The sequence below is a fragment of the Musca domestica genome, unplaced genomic scaffold (assembly GCF_030504385.1).
Source record: "Musca domestica strain aabys unplaced genomic scaffold, Musca_domestica.polishedcontigs.V.1.1 180, whole genome shotgun sequence".
NCBI lineage: Eukaryota > Metazoa > Arthropoda > Insecta > Diptera > Muscidae > Musca > Musca domestica.
In genome coordinates, this window is record NW_026712239.1 from 931129 (window position 1) to 957887 (window position 26759).

Below are 26759 nucleotides of genomic sequence, written 5' to 3' on the forward strand. Positions count from 1 at the left end.
GCTGTTAAAATTTCTTTAAAAAATCCACGCCTATGGCCTGGGATGTGGCTGTTAAAATTTCTTTAAAAAATCCACGCCTATGGCCTGGGATGTGGCTGTTAAAATTTCTTTAAAAAATCCACGCCTATGGCCTGGGATGTGGCTGTTAAAATTTCTTTAAAAAATCCACGCCTATGGCCTGGGATGTGGCTGTTAAAATTTCTTTAAAAAATCCACGCCTATGGCCTGGGATGTGGCTGTTAAAATTTCTTTAAAAAATCCACGCCTATGGCCTGGGATGTGGCTGTTAAAATTTCTTTAAAAAATCCACGCCTATGGCCTGGGATGTGGCTGTTAAAATTTCTTTAAAAAATCCACGCCTATGGCCTGGGATGTGGCTGTTAAAATTTCTTTAAAAAATCCACGCCTATGGCCTGGGATGTGGCTGTTAAAATTTCTTTAAAAAATCCACGCCTATGGCCTGGGATGTGGCTGTTAAAATTTCTTTAAAAAATCCACGCCTATGGCCTGGGATGTGGCTGTTAAAATTTCTTTAAAAAATCCACGCCTATGGCCTGGGATGTGGCTGTTAAAATTTCTTTAAAAAATCCACGCCTATGGCCTGGGATGTGGCTGTTAAAATTTCTTTAAAAAATCCACGCCTATGGCCTGGGATGTGGCTGTTAAAATTTCTTTAAAAAATCCACGCCTATGGCCTGGGATGTGGCTGTTAAAATTTCTTTAAAAAATCCACGCCTATGGCCTGGGATGTGGCTGTTAAAATTTCTTTAAAAAATCCACGCCTATGGCCTGGGATGTGGCTGTTAAAATTTCTTTAAAAAATCCACGCCTATGGCCTGGGATGTGGCTGTTAAAATTTCTTTAAAAAATCCACGCCTATGGCCTGGGATGTGGCTGTTAAAATTTCTTTAAAAAATCCACGCCTATGGCCTGGGATGTGGCTGTTAAAATTTCTTTAAAAAATCCACGCCTATGGCCTGGGATGTGGCTGTTAAAATTTCTTTAAAAAATCCACGCCTATGGCCTGGGATGTGGCTGTTAAAATTTCTTTAAAAAATCCACGCCTATGGCCTGGGATGTGGCTGTTAAAATTTCTTTAAAAAATCCACGCCTATGGCCTGGGATGTGGCTGTTAAAATTCTTTAAAAAATCCACGCCTATGGCCTGGGATGTGGCTGTTAAAATTTCTTTAAAAAATCCACGCCTATGGCCTGGGATGTGGCTGTTAAAATTTCTTTAAAAAATCCACGCCTATGGCCTGGGATGTGGCTGTTAAAATTTCTTTAAAAAATCCACGCCTATGGCCTGGGATGTGGCTGTTAAATTTCTTTAAAAAATCCACGCCTATGGCCTGGGATGTGGCTGTTAAAATTTCTTTAAAAAATCCACGCCTATGGCCTGGGATGTGGCTGTTAAAATTTCTTTAAAAAATCCACGCTTATGGCCTGGGATGTGGCTGTTAAAATTTCTTTAAAAAATCCACGCCTATGGCCTGGGATGTGGCTGTTAAAAATTCTTTAAAAAATCCACGCCTATGGCCTGGGATGTGGCTGTTAAAAATTCTTTAAAAAATCCACGCCTATGGCCTGGTATCTTGGCTATAAAAATTCTTTAAAAAATCCACGCCTATGGCCTGGGATGTGGCTGTTAAAAATTCTTTAAAAAATCCACGCCTATGGCCTGGTATCTTGGCTATAAAAATTCTTTAAAAAATCCACGCCTATGGCCTGGTATCTTGGCTATAAAAATTCTTTAAAAAATCCACGCCTATGGCCTGGTATCTTGGCTATAAAAATTCTTTAAAAAATCCACGCCTATGGCCTGGTATCTTGGCTATAAAAATTCTTTAAAAAATCCACGCCTATGGCCTGGTATCTTGGCTATAAAAATTCTTTAAAAAATCCACGCCTATGGCCTGGTATCTTGGCTATAAAAATTCTTTAAAAAATCCACGCCTGTGGCCTGGGATGTGGCTGTTAAAATTTCTTTAAAAAATCCACGCCTGTGGCCTAGAATGTGGGTTTTAAAAATTCTTTTAAAAATTCACGCCTATGGCCTGGGATGTGGGTTTTAAAAATTCTTTAAAAAATCCACGCCTATGGCCAGGTAACTGGGTTTGAATATATTACAAAAAAAAATGATTATTTATTTATTTATTAATTTTTTTGTGGTCGCCAATAACAATATTTATGACATAATCTAAATATTTATTTAATCATCTCCAATAAATATGTCACCGCGATTGAATTCATAATTAAATCATATCATCATCTGTTATTATTTTTTTTTCCTCTTTTTTGTTTACCTCACCATTCATGATTTCAAGAGCATCCAATGAAAACAGAAAACCAAACAAAGCGATGCCAACTGAAGTTGGTCACAAATAATTGTCGAATGATTGAAGTGACGAATAATGGGGGCATCAATGGGGGCAATCTTTTTTTCTCCATTCCTCTTACGTATGAACACTCTTAACTGATGACAATCACAGCAGATGACATGAGGGTGTCAATTTTATTGAAAATATCATGAAAACGGTTAAAAAAATAAACCCTGCCGGCAAAATGGGCAATGCCATTTAAAGGTGAAATGCATTTTGAGCGCGAGGTGTGAAGAAAAATGCGTATTATTTATCACCTTTGTGTAGTTGTTGTTGTTGGTTTTTTTATTTTAAATTACTCGAGCTGTAAATTATATAAAATAATTGTCGAATTGAGGATGGCATTTTTCGTTGGAAATTCAAAAAAAAAAAACATTTTGAAATCTGCCAAGTGGAGGGAGGGGGGAAGATGATATATCATATTTTTCTACATTTTTTCTGATTATAAATTTCAAGTGTTATTCAAACTGACAATAAAAATTATTGTTTGTAATGCAAACCGCTTCTGTTTCCTCCCCATCCTACAGCTTCGAATATCCTAACAAAAAACTGAAGAAAAAAAAAACAAAAATGATAATCACATTTTGGTCATGATTAATGAAGATGGCCAGCCACCACCAAAAACAACATCAAAAATTCATCCGAAAATCTGTGAATGAAATTACGCACAACGTAAATGGCAACAAAAAATGATAAGCGGGGTGTAACCCACAATTTACGATCCCTTCGAGGCACACACGAAAAAAAAAAAAAACGAACTGAGAAATTGCAAAAGGTTTGTGTCTTAAGTCGTTTGATAGGCATAGCAAAATGAAGTAAAAAACGCCAGCGGCCCAGATGAAGGCGCTAAAGAGCTTCGGAAACTGGGTTGCGATGCGTGTAACTGACTCATTATCCATGAGACATGCCTGGCAATTGGGTTTGGGTTGGGTTACTTACATCACTCCCTTAACTGGGTTATTGGGCTGGTGGAGCAATGAATGAAAGGGAAATTAATCTGCTAAACGGAAGCACCATCTAAAAAAGCTGTATTTTTTTGCTTTGTAATTACAAATTCTTGAGATTGCGGAAATGGTACGGGTTTCTCATCAAGAGGTTGCTACATTTATGGAAAGGTGAAAAAAATTTTTGACATTGAAAAAAATGGTTTAAACATTCAAAAAAAAAAAAAAAAAAAGAATTAGAAAATGATTTTGAAAAATCCAAAAAAAAAAATAAACATCACGTTCCTAGAGCTATATCCGGGCTGTGAAAAATTCTAAGTATATTGGCATTGAAAAAAATGCCTTAAAAATAAAAAAAATGAAAATATGAAAAAAAAATTAAAAATTCTTTAAAAAATCCACGCCTTTGACCTGATACCAGGTCTTAAAAATTCTTTAAAAAACCAAGCCTTTGACCTGATACCAGGTCTTAAAAATTCTTTAAAAAACCAAGCCTTTGACCTGGTACCAGGTCTTTAAAAATTCTTTAAAAAACCAAGCCTTTGACCTGATACCAGGTCTTAAAAATTCTTTAAAAAACCAAGCCTTTGACCTGGTACCAGGTCTTTAAAAATTCTTTAAAAAATCCACGCCTATGACTTGGTAGCTGGTCTTTAAAAATTCTTAAAAAAATCCACGCCTATGACTTGGTAGCTGGTCTTTAAAAATTCTTTAAAAAATCCACGCCTATGACTTGGTAGCTGATCTTTAAAAATTCTTTAAAAAACCAAGCCTTTGACCTGATACCAGGTCTTAAAAATTCTTTAAAAAACCAAGCCTTTGACCTGGTACCAGGTCTTTAAAAATTCTTTAAAAAACCAAGCCTTTGACCTGATACCAGGTCTTAAAAATTCTTTAAAAAACCAAGCCTTTGACCTGGTACCAGGTCTTTAAAAATTCTTTAAAAAATCCACGCCTATGACTTGGTAGCTGGTCTTTAAAAATTCTTAAAAAAATCCACGCCTATGACTTGGTAGCTGGTCTTTAAAAATTCTTTAAAAAATCCACGCCTATGACTTGGTAGCTGATCTTTAAAAATTCTTTAAAAAATCCACGCCTATGACTTGGTAGCTGATCTTTAAAAATTCTTTAAAAAACCCACGCCTATGACTTGGTAGCTGGTCTTTAAAAAATCCACGCCTATGACTTGGTAGCTGGTCTTTAAAAATTCTTTAAAAAATCCACGCCTATGACTTGGTAGCTGGTCTTTAAAAATTCTTTAAAAAATCCACGCCTATGACTTGGTAGCTGGTCTTTAAAAATTCTTTAAAAAATCCACGCCTATGACTTGGTAGCTGGTCTTTAAAAATTCGTTAAAAAATCCACGCCTATGACTTGGTAGCTGGTCTTTAAAAATTCGTTAAAAAATCCACGCCTATGACTTGGTAGCTGGTCTTTAAAAATTCGTTAAAAAATCCACGCCTATGACTTGGTAGCTGGTCTTTAAAAATTCTTTAAAAAATCCACGCCTATGACTTGGTAGCTGGTCTTTAAAAATTCTTTAAAAAATCCACGCCTATGACTTGGTTAGCTGGTCTTTAAAAATTCTTTAAAAAATCCACGCCTACGACTTGGTAGCTGGTCTTTAAAAATTCTTTAAAAAATCCACGCCTATGACTTGGTAGCTGGTCTTTAAAAATTCTTTAAAAAATCCACGCCTATGACTTGGTAGCTGGTCTATAAAAATTCTTTAAAAAATCCACGCCTATGACTTGGTAGCTGGTCTTTAAAAATTCTTTAAAAAATCCACGCCTATGACTTGGTAGCTGGTCTATAAAAATTCTTTAAAAAATCCACGCCTTTGACTTGGTAGCTGGCCGTTAAAAATTCTTTAAAAAATCCACGCCTATGACTTGGTAGCTGGTCTTTAAAAATTCTTTAAAAAATCCACGCCTATGACTTGGTAGCTGATCTTTAAAAATTCTTTAAAAAATCCATGCCTCAGACTTGGTAGCTGGTCTTTAAAAATTCTTTAAAAAATCCACGCCTATGACTTGGTAGCTGGCCGTTAAAAATTCTTTAAAAAATCCACGCCTATGGCTTGGTAGCTGGTCTTTAAAAATTCTTTAAAAAATCCACGCCTATGACTTGGTAGCTGGTCTTTAAAAATTCTTTAAAAAATCCACGCCTCAGACTTGGTAGCTGGCCTCTAAAAAATTCTTTAAAAAATCCACGCCTATGACTTGGTAGCTGGTCTTTAAAAATTCTTTAAAAAATCCACGCCTATGACTTGGTAGCTGGCCTCTAAACAATTCTTTAAAAAATCCATGCCTCTGACTTGGCAGCTGGTCTTTAAAAATTCTTTAAAAAATCCATGCCTCAGACTTGGTAGCTGGTCTTTAAAAATTCTTTAAAAAATCCACGCCTGTGACTTGGAAGCTGGTCTTTAAAAAATTCTTTAAAAAATCCACGCCTATGACTTGGTAGCTGGTCTTTAAAAATTCTTTAAAAAATCCACGCCTATGACTTGGTAGCTGGTCTTTAAAAATTCTTTAAAAAATCCACGCCTATGACTTGGTAGCTGGTCTTTAAGAATTCTTTAAAAAATCCACGCCTATGACTTGGTAGCTGGTCTTTAAAAATTCTTTAAAAAATCCACGCCTATGACTTGGTAGCTGGTCTTTAAAAATTCTTTAAAAAATCCACGCCTATGACTTGGTAGCTGGTCTTTAAAAATTCTTTAAAAAATCCACGCCTATGACTTGGTAGCTGGTCTTTAAAAATTCTTTAAAAAATCCACGCCTATGACTTGGTAGCTGGTCTTTAAAAATTCTTTAAAAAATCCAAGCCTATGACTTGGTAGCTGGTCTTTAAAAATTCTTTAAAAAATCCACGCCTATGACTTGGTAGCTGGTCTTTAAAAATTCTTTAAAAAATCCACGCCTATGACTTGGTAGCTGGTCTTTAAAAATTCTTTAAAAAATCCACGCCTATGACTTGGTAGCTGGTCTTTAAAAATTCTTTAAAAAATCCACGCCTATGACTTGGTAGCTGGTCTTTAAAAATTCTTTAAAAAATCCACGCCTATGACTTGGTAGCTGGTCTTTAAAAATTCTTTAAAAAATCCACGCCTATGACTTGGTAGCTGGTCTTTAAAAATTCTTTAAAAAATCCACGCCTATGACTTGGTAGCTGGTCTTTAAAAATTCTTTAAAAAATCCACGCCTATGGCTTGGTAGCTGGTCTTTAAAAATATTTAAAAAAAATCCATGCTTATGACCTAGAATGTGGCCGTTAAAAATTCTTAAAAAAATACACCCCTATTATATTATTCTTGTTAAACAATTAGTTAAATGCACACAACAACACCCATTTCGGCGCTGTGTCGTAAAAAAGTTTGTGTCTTAAGTCTTTCGTTTTGCACCCAGCCATTAATGGCTTAATTAACTATTTCCTCGATTAGAATTTTAATTAATTTTTAGTTTCTTTAACAATTTCAATTTGTTTTCATAGAAAGGTGACCATTTATGACAATGTCAGTCAGAGAGGCGGAGGGGGCATTTAAAAAAAAAAAATAAAAAAACAACAACAAATTGTTTTCTAAAATATTTCCAAAAAAAACACTTGCTTCTTTTGCTGTGAGAAGAAGTTCGCTTCCTAAGTCTTTTGTTTGGTCAAAACAAATTTCACCGTTTACCATTTAATTTATTTAATTAAAACCTTAAACTTGACCGTGAAATATTCAAAATTTAGTGGTGAACCACAAGAAAAAAAAACAAAAATAAATGATGAACAAATTGAAATAAATTATCAAAATATGCAGAAGAGTCGACATTAGCGGCTACTTGATACGCTTTGAACTTTTTTTGTTTTTTAGGAATTATAAATATTTTATTCTAAGCGATTTCTAGCTGCAGTCTTCTCCGCCGTGTTATTACCACCACAAATTTGGTGGAATTTGCCATGGCATGGCCAAAAGAGGAAATTAATGATGCCATTGTTCTGCGCTGCTTAATGTCCTGTTCTTTTTTGAGAATTTTTGTTTCTTTCATTCCCCCTCCGTTTCACCTTCAATCATGCGATTAAGAATTAAGGTGCCAAATTTGCAGAAGAAGATTTCACAAATTATTTTCGAATCAATGATCGAGTGCGCTATATTGGCTCTGTGAATCACCTGGAAGAGCTGGTAAGACAGGTAACGATTACTGTTGCTGTTCTCTGTTCTGCTGCCATGACTGGGGGTGAGGTGTGGCTGTTTTAATTGAATCCAAATACAAGACACGAAACGAAAATAAATTCACACACTTTTGCCCATCTCGAATAACGGCTAAAATAATTCAATAAAACAAAAAAACATCTACTTTCCGACCTTGAAATAATTAAACAATAAGCCGTTAAAGATCAAGATTGGCTGGCAGTGATATTTAACCAGAATTCTGTTGAAGTCTCAACCAATTGTCTTTTGAAGTCACCCCATAAAGTTTTGATTTAATTAATTGCATTTTTTTCGGTGGCGTTTGGAGAATTTAATGGTTTCCGTAGGAAATTCTAAATTGTGGGAAAATTCAGTGGAGAAGGGGGGGTGAAGGGAAAAAACTCAGCCTAAATTGTGAAAAGATATAGATGACGGACATTCGATTTTATGAATTTTTTAAAGCCCAAATGTCATGCCAAAGGCTTGGAATTTTTAAGAATTTTCAAGAACCACATCCCAGGCCATAGACGTGGATAGTTTAAAGAATTTTTAAACACACATCCCAAGCCAGGGGCGTGGATTTTTTAAAGGATTTTTAAAACCTACATCCCAGGCCATAGGTGTGGATTTTTTAAAGAATTTTTAAGACCCACATCCCATGCAATAGGCGTGGATTTTTTAATGAATTTTAGAGCCAACATCCCAAACCATAGGCGTGGATTTTTTAAAGAATTTTTAGAGCCAATATCCCAAACCATAAACGTGAATTTTTTAAAGAATTTTTAAGACCCTGTTATCAGGCTATAGGCGTGGATTTTTAAAGAATTTTTAGAGCCAACATCCCAAACCATAACCGTGGATTTTTTAAAGAATTTTTAAGACCCTGTTATCAGGCTTTAGGCGTGGATTTTTAAAGAATTTTTAGAGCCAACATCCCAAACCATAAGACCCTGTTATCAGGCCATAGGTGTGGATTTTTTAAAGAATTTTTAAGACCCACATCCCATGCAATAGGCGTGGATTTTTTAATGAATTTTAGAGCCAACATCCCAAACCATAGGCGTGGATTTTTTAAAGAATTTTTAGAGCCAATATCCCAAACCATAAACGTGAATTTTTTAAAGAATTTTTAAGACCCTGTTATCAGGCTATAGGCGTGGATTTTTAAAGAATTTTTAGAGCCAACATCCCAAACCATAACCGTGGATTTTTTAAAGAATTTTTAAGACCCTGTTATCAGGCTGTAGGCGTGGATTTTTAAATAATTTTTAAGACCCTGTTATCTGGCCATAGGCTTAGATTTTTAAAGAAGAAGAATTTTTAAAACCCACATCCCAGGCCATAGGCGTGGATTTTTTAAAGAATTTTTAACAGCCACATCTCAGGCCATAGAAGTGGATTTTTTAAAGAGTTTTTAACAGCCACATCTCAGGCCATAGAAGTGGATTTTTTAAAGAATTTTTACAACCCACATCCCAGGCCATAGGCGTGGAATTTTAAAGAATTTTAAGGCCAACGGCGTGGATTTTTTAAAGAATTTTAAGGCCAAAGGCGTTTAATTTTTAAAGAATATTTATGCCAAAGGCTTGGATTTTTTAAAGAATTTTAAGGCCAAAGGCTTGGATTTTTTAAAGAATTTTAAGGCCAAAAGCGTGGATTTTTCAAAGAATTTTAAAGGCCAAAGGCGTGGGGTTTTTAAAGAATTTTAAGGCCATAGGCGTGGATTTTTTAAAACCCACATACCAGCAGGTTTGGGGTTTTTAGTATTTACAGATGTTTTTCCTTGGTTGTAATTTTTTCATTCATAACTAATGCACTGCTTCCTCCGCCGACAATACTTTCTGTTATTAACAGTCCAATGTTAATGTACTCTTAACTGAATAGCACTGCCTCTCAGCAACACTCTTAACTGTTCTCTTTCATTCTCCATCTCAATCTTCGTTAATAATTAACAGAAACATAACAACACTTTTGAAGATGCTACCTGCCACACAGCCGAGGCGCTGTAGCGAGAGCGTCTTCGGAGCCCAAAAGCAATAAAAATTCCAACTGGTGTTGTTGCTGGTATTTGTTTACTAATGAAGTTTTATTTGTTTTTGTTTTTGCTCATATATTTTTTGCTTTTATTGGAAGTTGTCTATTTCCTCTCTCTCGGAGGTAAAACAAATGTTAAAGCAATATAACAACTAATTATAATGAAAAACAAAACAATGAATAGCTCATAATGATCATTATGGCTGAGGATGATGAAGATTGTGACGGTAACATTGTAACGAAAAATCCTTTAAAAAAATCCCCGCCCATGACCTGGTAATTGGGGCTTAGAAATTCTTTGAAAAATCCACGCCTATGGCCTGGGATGTAGGTTTTAAAAATTCTTTAAAAAATCCATGTCTATGGCCTAATAACTGGACCTTAAAAATTCTTTAAAAAATCCACGCCTATGGCCTGGAATGTGGGTTTTAAAAATTCTTAAAAAAACCATGCCTAGGGCCTGGGATATGGGTTTTAAAAATTCTTTAAAAATTCACGCCTATGGCCTGGTAAGTTGGCTTTAAAAATTAATTAAAAATGCTCGCATGGGGCCTGGGATATGGGTTTTAAAAATTCTTTAAAAATTCACGCCTATGGCCTGGTAAGTGGGCTTTAAAAATTAATTAAAAATGCACGCCTAGGGCCTGGGATATGGGTTTTAAAAATTCTTTAAAAATTCACGCCTATGGCCTGGTAAGTGGGCTTTAAAAATTAATTAAAAATGCACGCATAGGGCCTGGGATATGGGTTTTAAATTCTTTAAAAAATTCACGTCCATGGCCTGGGATGTGGGTTTTAAAAATTCTTTAAAAATCCACGCCTATGGCCTGGGATGTGGGTCTTAAAAATTCTTTAAAAAATCCAAGTCCATGGCCTTGGATGTGGGTTTTAAAATTCTTTAAAAAAGCCTCGCCTAAGGCTTGGGATGTGGGATTTAAAAATTCTTTAAAAATCCACGCCTATGGCCTGGGATGTGGGTCTTAAAAATTCTTTAAAAAATCCAAGTCCATGGCCTTGGATGTGGGTTTTAAAATTCTTTAAAAAAGCCTCGCCTAAGGCTTGGGATGTGGGATTTAAAAATTCTTTAAAAAATCCACGCCTATGGCCTTGTAGGTGGGCCTTAAAAATTCTTTAAAAATCCTCGCCTATGGCCTGATAAAAGGGTCTTAAAAATTCTTTAAAAATTCGCGCCTATGGTCTGATAAAAGGGTCTTAAAAATTCTTTAAAAATCCACGCCTATGGCCTGGTAGGTGGGCCTTAAAAATTCTTTAAAAATCCTAGCCTATGGCCTGATAAAAGGGCCTTAAAAATTATTTAAAAAATCCACGCCCATGGCCTGGCAAGTCGGCCTTAAATATAATTTAAAAAATCCACGCCCATGGCCTGGCAAGTGGGCCTTAAATATAATTTAAAAAATCCACGCCCATGGCCTGGCAAGTCGGCCTTAAATATAATTTAAAAAATCCACGCCCATGGCCTGGCAAGTGGGCCTTAAATATAATTTAAAAAATCCACGCCCATGGCCTGGCAAGTGGGCCTTAAAATTCTTTAAAAAATCCACGCCTATGGCCTGGGATGTGGCTGTTAAAAATTCTTTAAAAACTCCACGCCTATGGCCTGGGATGTGGGTTTTAAAAATTCTTTAAAAACTCCACGCCTATGGCCAGGGATGTGGGTTTTAAAAATTCTTTAAAAAATCCACGCCTATGGCCTGGTAGCTGGTTTTTAAAAATTCTTTAAAAAATCCTCGCTCATTGCCTGGTAGATGGTATTTAAAAATTCTTTAAAAAATCCATGCCTATGGCCTGGGATGTGGGTTTTAAAAATTATTTAAAAAATCCACGCTTATGGCCTGGGGTTTTAAAAATTATTTAAAAAATCCACGCCTATGGCCTGGTAAGTGGGCCTTAAAAATTCTTTAAAAAATCCACGCCTATGGCCTATGAAGTGGGGTTAAAAAATTCCTTAAAAAATCCACGCCTATGGCCTGGGATGTGGGTTTTAAAAATTCTTAAAAAAATGCACGCCTATGGCCTGGTAGCTGGTTTTTAAAAATTCTTTAAAAAATCCTCGCTCATTGCCTGGTAGATGGTATTTAAAAATTCTTTAAAAAATCCATGCCTATGGCCTGGGATGTGGGTTTTAAAAATTATTTAAAAAATCCACGCCTATGGCCTGGGATGTGGGTTTTAAAAATTATTTAAAAAATCCACGCTTATGGCCTGGGATGTGGGTTTTAAAAATTATTTAAAAAATCCACGCTTATGTCCTGGGGTTTTAAAAATTATTTAAAAAATCCACGCCTATGGCCTGGTAAGTTGGCCTTAAAAATTCTTTAAAAAATCCACGCCTATGGCCTATGAAGTGGGGTTAAACAATTCCTTAAAAAAATCCACGCCTATGGCCAGGGATGTGGGTTTTAAAAATTCTTTAAAAAATCCACGCCTATGGCCAGGGATGTGGGTTTTAAAAATTCTTTAAAAAATCCACGCCTATGGCCAGGGATGTGGGTTTTAAAAATTCTTTAAAAAATCCACGCCTATGGTCTGAGATGTGGATTTTAAAAATTCTTTAAAAAATCCACACCTATGGTCTGAGATGTGGATTTTAAAAATTCTTTAAAAAATCCACGCCTATGGCCTGGAATGTGGGTTTTAAAAATTCTTTAAAAAATCCACGCCTAAGGTCCGGGATGTCCCCTTAATAATATTAGCCTCATAATCCTCATAAAATCATTATCAAAAATACCATAATGATCTCAATCATTATGGCAATGAAGTTTATGTTACTCACAGACATTAACAGTAACATCATCATCATAGTCATTATCTTCATTATCGCAATGATCATTAAGCCACCTCGTTGGATTCCCCTCACCATTCAACCCATAATGGTGGTGGGGTCGATCTATTGTTTTGTTTTGACTGGCTTTGCTATTTTCAGTTGTCGTTGTTGTTTTTGTTGTTTATACATATATCTTCTTCTTCTTGTACTGCTGCTTCTTCTTCATCTTCTTGCTGATTGTTATTATGTCTGTTGCTGTTGTCGTTTCTTTTTTTATTTTTCAAATTTCAATTGGAAAAAATCCTCAGCTGAAAAAAATATTAAGAAGAGCCACAGAGCTAGCCAGCCAGCCAGCGAGCAACAGCATCATCAACCAGCCAACCAACCCAACTAACAACTGAGACAACAGCAGCCGCAACAACACCACCACCACCAACAACAACATAAAGCACCAGCACTCAGCCCAGCGTCAAACAATTTCTTTGCACAAAAAAGCAAGGTTTGAAAAATCACCTAAAGTTGGTGGATGTTTTTGCCAGATGATACATTCAAACGCGACTAACGAACGTGTACGGACGTCTCCAAAACTCAGAAGTGACTGGAACTTCTACTCTCGGGATAAGGCTCATCTTCGCTCGAGCATTAAAGAAATATAGAAACATTTTTGTATTAAATTCAAATTCAGAAGAAAAAAAAAACTGAAGCAACGAACAAAAGAAAAAATTGCAGATTTTTTATTTAACAAAAAAAAATTAAAGTAAATAATTTTTAATGAAATTTTAAGATTTTTAATAAAAAAAAATTACAAAAAAAAACAAAGTGTTCAACAGGAAACAATATTAAAAAGAAAAAAAAATAAATAAAGACGAAAAAAAATGTTCCCCCAAATGACAAATTAATTTTGTGGCATAAAAAAGGATTCAAGTGTTATACAAAGTGTTATACTGAAAGAAAGTGTCATAATTCCTCAAATCAATCCTCTTCCTTACATTACCCAAAATTCGCAAAAAAAAATATTTTTTTTGTTCCCTTCCCAAAGAGCATTGGAAGTTTGTGTCTTAAGTCTTTTGTTTTCACATTGGCATTAACCAGCGCACACAGACATTCTATGTAAGAAAACCGACTTGAAATTAACCTTTTCGCATTAAAAAAAAACAACTAAAAAACGAAAATAAAACCTTAAAAAATTCCAGTTTCAAAACATAAGGAAGTTTTCGAAACGCCTTGAGATTTTGGAATATACCAAGAAACACTTTGGCAAATTGTTTGATATTTGTGGTGGTAAGCATGACGAATGAAATGCAATATTATTCAAGATTAGAGCAAAGTTTTAAAATAAAATCTAGCAAAATAAAAATTCTGAAATTTAAAATATGTGTCAGATTAGTGAAGAATATTGACAGACGAGGGGAAATACAAAACAGTGGAATATGGGGTATGGAACAAATCTAGACGATTACGCCTCACAGAGTTGTGGTACAACTAAAATTCTGGGACCTATAGAGGGATTTTATTTAAGATCTATAATCAATAGATCCAAAGTCAAGGATTTCTTTTTTCTAGCCTGGGATTTTCATGGAGTCTGGGTGAATGTTCTTAATTTTTGAATTCACACGTGCCAAGATCCAAAGTTAATTTTAGAAAAATAGTTTTAAAGGTTCAAAAGAATTTTTCAGGCTTCAGATATTTTTAAAAAACCGTTTTAAGTCAGGTTTTGATTTTTTTAAATAGAAAACAAACCCTTTAAAATTCTTCAATAACCTGGATTTTTTCAATATTTCGAAGAGCCCAATCTTAATTTTTTAAAGGTGGATTTTTTTTGAATATTTTTCTGATTCCAGACCAAACATTACAATTATTGAGTTTTTGCTAATGTTTTCTAAACCCAAGCTCAGCTCAGGCAAGATTCTTTGAATGTAAATTATGGAACATTTAAAATCTCAATATAGGCTTAATAATCCTTATTCTTTCGACTCGGTATTAGATTCGTAATAGATTTCAAGGTTGCAGATAATTTTTCAAATCATACATTTCTCAAAAAACTGTAAGGCCAGTTTGAAAAGCCTGACCATTTTGCAACAGCAAAATTCTGATTTTTTTAAAAAACTTAACTCAAAAACCACACGATTTTTATTTATATTTTTAATTTTTTTAATACATTCTCATTCCAATGAATTGGAATTGAACTCTAAAACCGTAGGTTATTTTTGTAAATATTTAGAAATTTTCTAATTCCAGGCCAAGCATTATATTTATTAATGTTTTTTTTACGAATCGTTTCAAAATTCTAGCATTGCTCAAGGCAGACTCTATAAAAGAGATTTTTAAAATATTCATAATCCCAATTTAGGCTCAAAAATTTGTTTTATTCATTTCCTAATGTTTTTTTCAATACCAACCCTAATTTTAGACTTTTAGGTTCCAGAACATATTTGAAGTCGGACGTTATTTTCTTAAATACCTCATCTTTCAAGTTCCCCTTGTTTTTAAACATTTATTTATTTATTTATTTTTTATAGTATGACTGTTTTTATACCCTCCACCATAGTATGGAGGATATATATTAAGTTTGTCATTCCGTTTGTAACACCTCGAAATATACATTTTAGACCCCACAAAGTATATATATTCTTGATCAGCATAAAATTCTATGTCGATTTAGCGATGTCCGTCCTTCCATCCATCTATCTGTGTGTGGAAATCACTCTAGCTTCCGAACGAAATGAAGTACGTTGATAAAATTTTACTCAAATGTGTATTATATCTGCAGGACTTTTGGTATTGAAAATGGGTCATGTAGGTCCACGTCTTCGTATAGTCCCCATATAACGATATCTCCCGATATTCGATATTTTGTTGATTTTTGCGACATTATTCACCGGAATTATTTCAAATTTGGCGTTTAAAGTTCGTAACTACAGTCTGTAACAGAAAATAACTATGCAGGTCCAAGTCTTCGTATAGGCCCCATATATCAGTACCTCCTGATATTCGGTATTTTGACGATTTTAGGTACAATATACAACGAAATTGTTTGAGATGTCGTATTTGAAGTTCGTAATGGATGCTACAGCCTGTGACAGAAAATTGTCTATGCTGGTCCAGGTCATCTCATAGCTCCGATATAACGGTAGCTCCCTATAAACGATATTTTGATGATTTTTATCTAAATTGTTCACCGTTTATTTCAAGTTTCGAATTTGAATATGGTAATGGCTTATGCCTATGTAGGTCTCCGTCGTATAGAGCCCAATATAACGGCTATATTCAGTATTTTTATGATTTTAACAGAATTTTTAACGGATTTTATTTTTTGAAAATTTCCAAATTCATTCCAAATGGTGGAGGATATTCAAAGTTCGTCCCGGCCGAACTTACTGTTTTTTAACTTGTTAAAATTAGTTTAAGGAATATATAATTTGGATTTTTTAAAATAACTCAGCTCTAAAAATCCAAAACATTTTTCAGATTTTTTTTAAGTTTTATATTTTTTTTTTTGACGCCATAATCAGGTTTTCGGATTATTTTAGCTTGAAGTACTGTAGTCGCTTTTTTTTTAATTAATAGACTGGAGAGTTTTAATGGATTTGTTTTTTTTTTTTTTTTTTTTTTTTTTTTTTTTTTTTTTTGACCAAATGACTGGCCTCGGTTGATCCTAATACTCCCAATAGTGTTTTTTTTTTGCTCGAGCAAAACCTAAGATTTTGAATTTTTAAAAAAATATTTTTAAGTCCAGTATGAACTCTGTGATGACAGATTTTGTCTTAGAATATTAACAGGTCAAAGCTAAACACTTCAAGTCTGAGTTTTCAAAGTTTCTTTATCCAGACTTAAATTTTAAATTTAAAATTTTAAATTTCAGAGTCTCAGATCAGTTCTAAAATCAGGATTTTTATGAATTGTTGAAATCAAGACATTGTTCTATTATTTAGAATTTTTTTTACAAAATATTTCAAAGCTCAGTTTGGGCTGCAGAATAATAATTTTTTTTTTTTTTTTTTTTTTTGAATACTTAACGACTACAACTGAGTTCAATAGTCGTGGGTGCTTATGCAGTTTCGCAATGCAATTTTGTTTAACATTTTTTAATTCATAAGCCTTGGCTGGATTTTTGGGCTGATCTCCAGATTTAAGACCACTCCAAACTTGGTTCTGTAATCATGGATTCTGAAAGTACTTCAAACCTCATTCTAAATACCAAGCTGAGTTGATTGAATGGAAGTTTTTGGTCACAGATAAACTATCCTAGTCTTGATTTTCGAAATCCTCCAGCCTTAGCTCTGTAATCAAGTATTTCAATGATTAAGATATTAGAAGACTCAAAATTAACTAAAGAGTGGTGGATTTATAGTTCCTTTTTTTTAAATCTCAAAAAGAGGGAATTTTTTCCAAAATCATCGTCCTTCTATAATTAGTTTAAGTTCCAGTGATGGGTATATAATTTTGATTTTTTTTTCATAAAATATTTCTAAGCTCACCTTTAATAGTCTGGATTTAAAAAAAAAGTTTCGACTTAGATCATGGTTTTGAGAGCGTTTGAAATTTCATTCTTAATGCCATGCTGCTTAGACGACTCTAGTTGAACTCAATAATTGTAGAATTTTTTAGTCCAGATTCCAGAAGCAAAAAATGTCGGAAATAGCATCAAATTTTAGAATAAGTTTAGATTTATTCGAATTGGTCACCTTTGGCACGAAATATGGGCTTCAAACGGCCAATGAAACCGTCAGACGCTGCCCGAATGTTGTTCTGTGGTATTTTGTCCCATTCCCGGCGAAGCGCTTGCATGAGTTCTACGGCCAAAATGGTCGCGGTGTAAATTCTTGCACTGTTTTAGAATTTCAATGGCTTTATCCCGAGCTCATTTTTCAATATTTCCTAAATAGAATATTGCGATATGTTCAGCTCATGAGACATTTTTCGGCTACTGCGACGCGGGTTTCAATCAAGTCGCTTCTTTATTTTTCGAACCATTTCTGCTGATGTTGTTGTTTTCTACCGTTTTCCCAGAGCTCCAGCTCTTTTGTGGCCAATAGAAACCTCCAGGTCTCCTAAAGCCATTAGAGGATATCCAGTTCTTCTATGGCCAATAGAAGACCTGCAGCTTCTTCTGTAGACAATATGGGACCTACAGCACTTCTATGACCGATAGAAGACCTCCAGTTCTTCAATGGGCAATAGAAGACGTACAGCTCTTCTACAGCCAATAGAAGACCTCCAGCTCTTCTCTGGCCGATAGAAGACCTCAACCTCTTCTATGGTAAATAGAAGACCTCAAGCTCTTCTATGGATGATAAAAGACCTTCAGCTCTTTTATGGCTACGAGAAGGCTTGCAGCTCTTCTTTGGCCAATAGAAGATCTCCAGCTCTTCTACGGCCAATAGAAGACCTCCAGCTCTTCTTTGGCCAATAGAAGACCTCCAGTTCTTCTATACCCAATAGAAAATCTATGGCCGATAGAAAACCTCCAGCTCTTCTATGGCCGATAGAAGACCTCCAGCTCTTCTATGGCCGTTAGAAGACCTCCAGCTCTTCTATGGCCGATAGAAGACCTCCAGCTCTTCTATGGCCGATAGAAGACCTACAGCTCTTCTATGGCCGATAGAAGACCTCCAGCTCTTCTATGGCCGATAGAAGACCTCCAGCTCTTCTATGGCCGATAGAAGACCTCCAGCTCTTCTATGGCCGATAGAAGACCTACAGCTCTTCTATGGCCGATAGAAGACCTCCAGCTCTTCTATGGCCAATAGAAGACCTCCAGCTCTTCTCTGGCCAATAAAAGACCTCCAGCACTTCTATGGCCAATGGAAACCTCCAGCTCTTCTATGGCCGATAGAAGACCTCCAGCTCTTCTATGGCCAATAGAAAACCACCAGTTCTATTATGGCTAAGAGAAGACTTGCAGCTCTTCTATGGCCAATATAAGACCTCCAACTTTTCTATGGCTAATAGAAGACCTCCAGCTCCTTTATGGCCAATAGAAGACCTCCAGCTCTTCTACGGCCAATGGAAGACCTCCAACTCTTCTACGGCCGATAGAAGTCCTCCAGCTCTTCTATGGGTAATATACGACCTCCAGCTCTTATATTTCTCTTCAATGGGTAATAAAAGACCTCCAGCTCGAGTATTTTTCATACCATCGAGAATTTTTTAGTGCCTTCTAAATTAAATTTTCAAATATCGAATCATTTTTGTGTTTTTTTTTTTTTTTTTTCTATCGTCGCTTCTTTTGGGTCTAAAAGGGCAACATCTGACCCCAACCCTTCATCCAATGTAACCTTTGATATTTTCAAAAATAAAAAAAAAATACGAAACCCCTTTGATTAATACCAATTGTGATGGATAGGCCTATTAAATATATCACCATCATCAAAATATCATCATTAGCAAAAAAACCCTAGAGGGGAAATGAAGATGGAATCCAAAAAAAAAAAAAAAAAAAAAAAAAAAAAAAAGACAAGTTCGTCAAATAACTTCCGCTTGAGGAATCCATCGAAAGATTAGCATGGAACTAATCAATCAAAACACTTGATACCAAAGATTTTATGCCACATTATAAATTTGTTAAAAAAAAAATAAGAATGAAAATAAAACCAAAAATAAAAAAATGAAGAAAGAAGCCGAACTCATTAAGAAAACGAAAAATTAAAAAATCATTAGGCCTAGCCACAAAAAAAGGCCAGGCCGACAGACAGACACGCCCTCCACAAATAAAAAATTTTGAAAAAATAATTACTATTATTATTGAAAATATATTTATTCTCAAAGTTATTTTTCCCTTGCAGAAGTACTTGAAAACAAACCCAAAAAAAAAATAAATAAATAAAAAACAAACCACGAGAGTAGTGCCACCAAAAACAAAGGTTGCCCCATGGCCCCCAATGAGGAAATTCTGAACACACCAAGAATTCAAAGACAGTAATCAGGCAAAAATTACAAAAAAAAAAATAAATAAAATAAAAAATATACAGACTCACTTGAATTCTAAGTGAACTGAAAATCCAAAAAAAAAAAAATCAAAAAAAAAAAAAGAATCTCAAGTCATAAAAACAAAAACAATACAATCTATTTGCACAAACATTCAAAAGAAGGCCCACAAAATAAAGTAATTTTTCGAAGCAACAAAAACAACAACAATTTTTATATTTTGCAAAAATATATCAACATCATCAGCCACCATAACCCAGTAACGAAAAAACTGAAGAAATATTAAAATAATCACGAATTTCTGAAGATTTTTTTCGGGTTGCTCGTTGGATTTATTGCAAAAAAGCAACAACAACAGCAACAACAACTCGAAACTGTAACAGCAGCAGCAACAACAACAGCCGGTAGCCCCTAATCTATCGTCACCAGCCAACGACACTCAGATTATCCGTTCAGTAATCACTTCACCATTCCCCCCGCCAACCCTCCACTAACATTACCGCGTGCATTGTCGTAGCTTTGCTTTTGAAATTTGAATTAAAAGTGCCGAAGTTAACGTCCAAGCAGCAGAAGCAGCAGCAGCTGGTAACCAAGTGGCAGCCAGCGCCAGCCATCATCACCAGTCTTAGCTTGATTTTCATTTTCGGATTTTTGTGAAATATCAAAACGATTTGTTTTGAATTTGTATTTTCGCAGAAGAGAGAAACAGAAAAAAAACATCCATCATCACTCGAATCCAGAATGCGGCTTTTTACAAGTAAGTCACAAATGATTTTGAAAATAAGACAAAAAAAAACAAAAAAAAAAGAAATACGGGAAAATAGGATAAACGGCATTAAAAAGAAGACCCATAGGTCTGCTACAGGCATTAGAAGACCTACAGGTCTTCTAAAGGCAGTAGAAGACTTAGAGGTCTTCTAAAGATGATGGAAGACCTAGACGTCTTCTAAAGGCGATGGAAGACCTACAGGTCTTCTAAAGGCCATGGAAGACCTACAGGTCTTCTACAGACCACAGAAGGCCCACAGGTCTTCTATAGACCATAGAAGACCTACAGGTCTTCTGCAGACCATGGAAGACCTACAGGTCTTCATTAGATCATAGAAGACCCACAGGTCTTCTACAGATCATAGCAGACCCACAGGTCTACTATAGACCATAGAAGACCTACAGCTCTTCTATAGACCAAAGAAGGCCCACAGGTCTTCTATAGACCATAGAAGACCTACAGGTCTTCTGCATACCATGGACGACCTACAGGTCTTCATTAGATCATAGAAGACCCACAGGTCTTCTACAGATCATAGCAGACCCACAGGTCTACTATAGACCATAGAAGATCTACAGCTCTTCTATGGCCAATAGAAGACCTACAGCTCTTCTATAGACCATAGAAGGCCTACAGCTCTTCTATGGCCAATAGAAGACCTTCAGCTCTTCTATGGCCAATAGAAGACCTACAGCTCTTCTATGGGCGATAGGAGACCTACAGCTCTTCTATAAACCATAGAAGACCTACAGCTCTTCTATAAACCATAGAAGACCTACAGCTCTTCTATAGACCGATAGAAGACCTACAGCTCTTCTATAGACCGATAGAAGACCTACAGCTCTTCTATAGACCGATAGAAGACCTACAGCTCTTCTATAGACCGATAGAAGACCTACAGCTCTTCTATAGACCGATAGAAGACCTACAGCTCTTCTATAGACCGATAGAAGACCTACAGCTCTTCTATGGCCGATAGAAGACCTACAGCTCTTCTATAGACCGATAGAAGACCTACAGCTCTTCTATAGACCGATAGAAGACCTACAGCTCTTCTATAGACCGATAGAAGACCTACAGCTCTTCTATAGACCGATAGAAGACCTACAGCTCTTCTATAGACCGATAGAAGACCTACAGCTCTTCTATAGACCGATAGAAGACCTACAGCTCTTCTATAGACCGATAGAAGACCTACAGCTCTTCTATAGACCGATAGAAGACCTACAGCTCTTCTATGGCCGATAGAAGACCTACAGCTCTTCTATAGACCGATAGAAGACCTACAGCTCTTCTATAGACCGCTAGAAGACCTACAGCTCTTCTATAGACCGATAGAAGACCTATAGACCGATAGAACACCTACAGCTCTTCTATAGACCGATAGAAGACCTACAGCTCTTCTATGGCCGATAGAAGACCTACAGCTCTTCTATGGCCGATAGAAGACCTACAGCTCTTCTATAGACCGATAGAAGACCTACAGCTCTTCTATAGACCGATAGAAGACCTACAGCTCTTCTATAGACCAGAGGAGACCTACAGCTCTTCTATAGCCGCATAGAAAACCTACAGCTCTTCTATAGCCGCATAGAAAACCTACAGCTCTTCTATAGCCGCATAGAAGACCTACAGCTCTTCTATGGTCGATAGAAGACCTCCAGCTCTTCTATGGCCAATAGAAGACCTCCAGCTCTTCTATGGCCGATAAAAGACCTCCAGCTCTTCTATGGACCATAGAAGTCCTCCTGCTCTTCTATGGACCATAGAAGTCCTCCTGCTCTTCTATGGACCATAGAAGTCCTCCTGCTCTTCTAAGGGCTGACAGAAGACCTCCAGCTCTTCTATGGGCCGATAGAGGACCTCCAGCTCTTCTATGGGCCGATAGAAGACCTCCAGCTCTTCTATGGGCCGATAGAAGACCTCCAGCTCTTCTGTGGCCAATAGAAGACCTCTAGCTCTTCTATTGGCAATAGAAAACCTCCATGTCTTTTATAGCCAGTAGAAGACCTCCAGCTCTTCTGTAGGCAATAGAAGACCTCTAGGCCTTCTAGGAAGAACTCCAGCTCTTATATGGCCGCTAGAAGACCTCCAGCTCTTCTATGGCCCATAGAAGATCTCCAGGTTTTCTTTAAGCTATAAAAAAACCTTCATTTAATCCATAACCAAAACATGTGTCCTTGTCTTTAAAAATATTCAAATAATTTTCTGCAATGCATAATTTTTCGATAAAAATCTAAAATCTGAACTGAAGCGTATCAACGACAAATTGTGAAAAACTTGAAATATTAATTATTTAATTAAACCGTTTAATTGTTAGCCCGTGTGTGTGTAAACATCAATTAATTATTACCCAAATTTGAAGCCAAAATCTGAGACAATTACTTTTTGGATGTCAGCCATGCAACCTGGCATGGCTCCACACAAAGTTTTAAATTTTGATGGAAATGTTTAAAATGCAACTCCCCAGAGTGGGGAGGAGGGGGGTAGGTGTATGTTATATGTCTCACCCCAGCCATAAACACACAATTCCCTCAATTAATCAATTTATTGTTGCACTGGGCCGCAGAGCTAACCTTTGGAAATGGATTTTTTTTTTGGTTAGGCTTGGGTCTTCCCAATTTGGCTTTCGAAAAAGAAACCAAAACAAAACGCAATGAAATCTTTAAATAGTCAATTGGGAGAGTGTTTGGTGTGTGAGAGTGTGTGTGTGTGTGTTGGCTTGTCTATCTCTTGGTTTGTGCGCTTCTTGGCTTTGGTTAAGTAATTGCCGATCGCAGGTTAAGTTGTGGCGTCGTTTATGCGAGCATATTTGCCGCTACAAACGGACATGACATTTTCAATTCGAACACCACCAGCAACAACAACAACAACGCAGATTGCAGAAAAATTACAACAAGATTTCATATAACACACACACACTCTCACACACATACACACGTATGCAGGCCAACACACAAACCCATGCAATCGGAACATGTGAAAGGTTAAATAAAACAAAAATAAAATCAAACAACAAATATTAGCAACAACAAATATAACAACAACGGCCAACAGAATCATTTAGTTCGAAATTGAAAGCCAGAGAAGATGGAAAGCCAAGAAACCAAAAACAACAACAACATCTTCGTCATCCTCATCACCGTCACCGTTGTCGTCGTCTTCATTCTTCAGTTCTTCTCGAAATCTGCCACATAAACTGACCATTCACAAGAATTATGGAATTGAAATGGTCGATGTGTTTGTTGTTGTTGCTATTCAACTTGTCCAAATGTCGATAAGCCGTTTATGCGTAATGTCGGATTTGTTCAACATCTTTGCTAAATGGCATTTTAGCACGCAGTTGCCGACAAGGACAGATTCGAAGATTGGGTTTTTTTTTTTTTTTTTTTGATTTTCTTAATTTGTGTTTTTTCAAAAGAAATATTTAAATAATTTTTTATTAAAAAAAATAAATAAATATGAGTGATGCGCTTGGATTTGAATCTGGCCTTAGATTCGTTACACATTTTTTTGAATGCAATTATTTGATAAAATCGAGTGATACAACGCTGAACAAAACGAAAGACTTAAGACACAAACTTGTTATCACATTGAGAGAGATTAGTGCGAATTTTCTGCAACCGCTGAAGGTCTGCTTTGTGCCAAAGAGACCAAATGAAGGTTTTTTCGTTGTGTGGGGAACGCGAAAGGGGGGTGGAAGAGGGGTTTTGAAAAAATTAAAAAAAAAAAACAGTAAAACGGGGGCTGTGGGTAAGAAATACTACAAATCGGATGAACAATATATACATGGGAGCTATAGCTATATCTGAACCGATCTTCACCAAATTTGATATACCAGCTTCTAGACTCAAGTCGGTCGTAAGTGCAAAATTTCATCCCATTTGGGCAAATATTAGACGTTTGGTGCACAATAAAAGTTAAATCGGACGAAGTTATATATGAGAGATATATCCAACCAATCTGAACCGATCTCGATAAAATTTGGCAAAGATATTTCTGAGCTGCATTTGATATATTTGCCCAAATATTGTTGTTACAGAGTGCATATTACGACTGCGGAGGACAAAAATAACAAATCGGATGACTAAATATATAAGGGAGCTATAGCTATATCTGAACCGATTTCGATCAAATTTGGCATACTTATTTTTATGCCTATTCGGGCTGACATTACACGTTTGGTGCACAATAAAAAGCAAATCGGACGAACATATATATGGGAGCTATATCTAAATTTTAACCGATTATATCCAATTTCAATAGTAGTTCGTCCTTGAGCCAAACAAATGATATATGCAAATTTTCATCTCAATCGGATTATAAATTCGACCTGCATTTTGTTCACAATAATACATGGACAGACGGACAGACGGACTGACATGCATAAATCAACTCAGAAAGTGATTCTATGCAGATCCTCAAAAGTAACTATGGGTCTATCTCGCTTCCTTCTCCATGTTACAAACAAATGCACAAAGACATAATACCCTTACCACTATGTGGTGTAGGGTATCAAAAAAAAAAAAACTAAATCAAAATTTTGAATTGAAAGACCCAAAGGTGTTCTCTTTTAGAAGACCAATGAGTGCTCTATTGGAAGACCAAGAGGTCTTTAATTGGAAAATCGATAAATCTTCTCCTAATAGACCAATGGGGTCTTCTCATAGAAGGGTAACAGGTCTTTTCATAGAAGACCAACAGATCTTTTCATAGAAGACCAACAGATCTTATAATAAGAGACCATCAGGACTTGAAATGAGGATAGAAGAGGGGTTTTAAAAAATTAAAAAAAAAACTAAATCAAATTTTTCTATTGAAAGGCCCAAAGGTGTTCTCTTATTGAAGATCAATGGGTGATCTATTGGAAGACCAATAGGTCTCCTATTGGAAATTCGGTTATTCTTCTCCTAATAGACCTAGGGGTCTCCTCATAGAATGGCAACAGGTCTTTTCACAGAAGACCAACAGATCTCATAAAAAGAGACCATCAGGTCTTCTCATAGAAGACCAACAAGTCTTCTAATAGAAGACCAATAGGTCTTCTTATAGGAGGCCAAAAAATCAGGTGGTCCTATCATAGAAGACCTGAAGGACTTATGTTAAAAGATGGTTCTCTACCCCTCAAAGTAGCCTAAATAGGTATTTTGGCCCTTGCTTTTCAAAATACTCCAGACACAATAGTCCAACGGATTGCTATCCGGAGATTTTGGAGGCCATGCGCTGGAAAAGAAGCGAGGAACATAATTTTGAAACCATTCTTGGGTAGCGCGAGCTGAGTGCAATGGTTCTGAGTCCTGTTGTAATCTCCAAGTTCTCCAGAATATTTTCGCGATAATATTCGGCACTTATTCGGATGCCAAGGTCGATTAATAGGAGCGGAGAGCGACCATCGGCTGTTATGGTGGTCCACACCATCACCTGAGTCCATTGCTTGAGTTCTGGTGGCCAACCGAAGGTATACATTTTCAGCTAACCTCTTTGGCCAGTAAACACGATCATTTGGTTAGTTCAAAAACTGCTGGACAACGAATGTTTTCTCATCGGAGCGGAGAAAACCAAATTCGGCAGTTCACCACTTTCGGCCAAGCGAAGCAACTCTTTAGCTCTTTTGAGTCTATTTTCTTTCTGTTGCGGTTGCGGTGTAAGTTCTTGCACATTTTGGAATTTCAATGGCTTTACCCCGAGCTCATTTTTCAATATTTGCCGAATGGAATATTGAGATATGTTCAGCTCACGATCCGTTTTTCGGCTACTGCGACGCGGGTTTCAATCAAGTCGCTTCGCTTCTTTACTTTTCGAACCATTTCCATTTCTGCTGATGTTGCTGTTTTCTTCCATCCACCTCCACTTCTGTTCTTGACGTGGGGCTACATTACCAGTATCAGTATCGGTAACGAGCGATGGTATGAGACACAAAAGATTTATTCACATTCAAATGCTGAAGTTCTCTAACCATAGCCACTTGTGGTTTTCCAGCCAAATATAAAGAAATCACACTATCCCGCTTGAATTCCATCCGGAATAATTTTTTTTCTGGGAAATTCTCAGCAAAATGCTTTTGTACGCCTTGTAAACAATATAATGAGCTGTCACTGGAATAATTTTAAGAGCGGTCGGACAAGTGGCTTAGTAGTGACAGCAGTCTGAAGTTGGTTGCAGTTTTTTCATCTCACCCTATGGTCGATATAGTCCAAATCTAGCATTCTTGGGACAGATACGAATTGGCCAACTGCTCCGAAACTTCTCCCATAAAGGCTCGACAGTTGGAATAATCATAACTCAAGGCTAGGGCTATGCATCTGTGGGCAACCGACTAATATTATTTTACTTGTTTTATCTATACTCCAAGATTTTTTTATACCCTCCACCATAGTATGGAGGGTATATTAAGTTTGTCATTCCGTTTGTAACACCTCGAAATATACATTTTAGACCCCACAAAGTATATATATTCTTAATCACCATAAAATTCTATGTCGATTTAGCGATGTCCGTCCGTCTATCCGTCTGTCCGTCGATCCGTCTCTCCGTCTGTGGAAATCACTCTAGCTTCCGAACGAAATGAAGTAAGTTAATACAAATTTACTCAAATGTGTATTATGTCTGCAGAACTTTTGGTATTTGAAATGGGCCATGTAGGTCCACATCCTCGTATAGCCCCCATAGAACGGTACCTCCCCATATTCGGTATTTTGATGATTTTAGCGACATTTTTTACCGGAATTGTTTCAAAATTAGAATTT

General features: G+C 36.3%; 1 protein-coding gene across 3 annotated transcripts in view; it reads left to right on the top strand.

The window, feature by feature from the left end:
• Positions 1-13191: 13191 nt before the first annotated feature.
• The window catches only part of LOC101888135 (uncharacterized), a 95670-nt gene continuing 82102 nt past the window's right edge, over positions 13192-26759 (top strand). Inside the window, exons 1-2 of one of the 3 annotated variants that reach the window (XM_005184324.4) lie at positions 13193-13598; positions 19103-20001. In XM_005184324.4, coding sequence (XP_005184381.1) covers positions 19986-20001 — 16 coding nt within the window. In that variant the 5' untranslated portion in view covers positions 13193-13598; positions 19103-19985. Of the gene's footprint in view, positions 13599-19102; positions 20002-26759 lie in introns of all 3 variants that reach the window. The other 2 variants (XM_011294550.3, XM_059121015.1) reach the window with 2 other exon arrangements.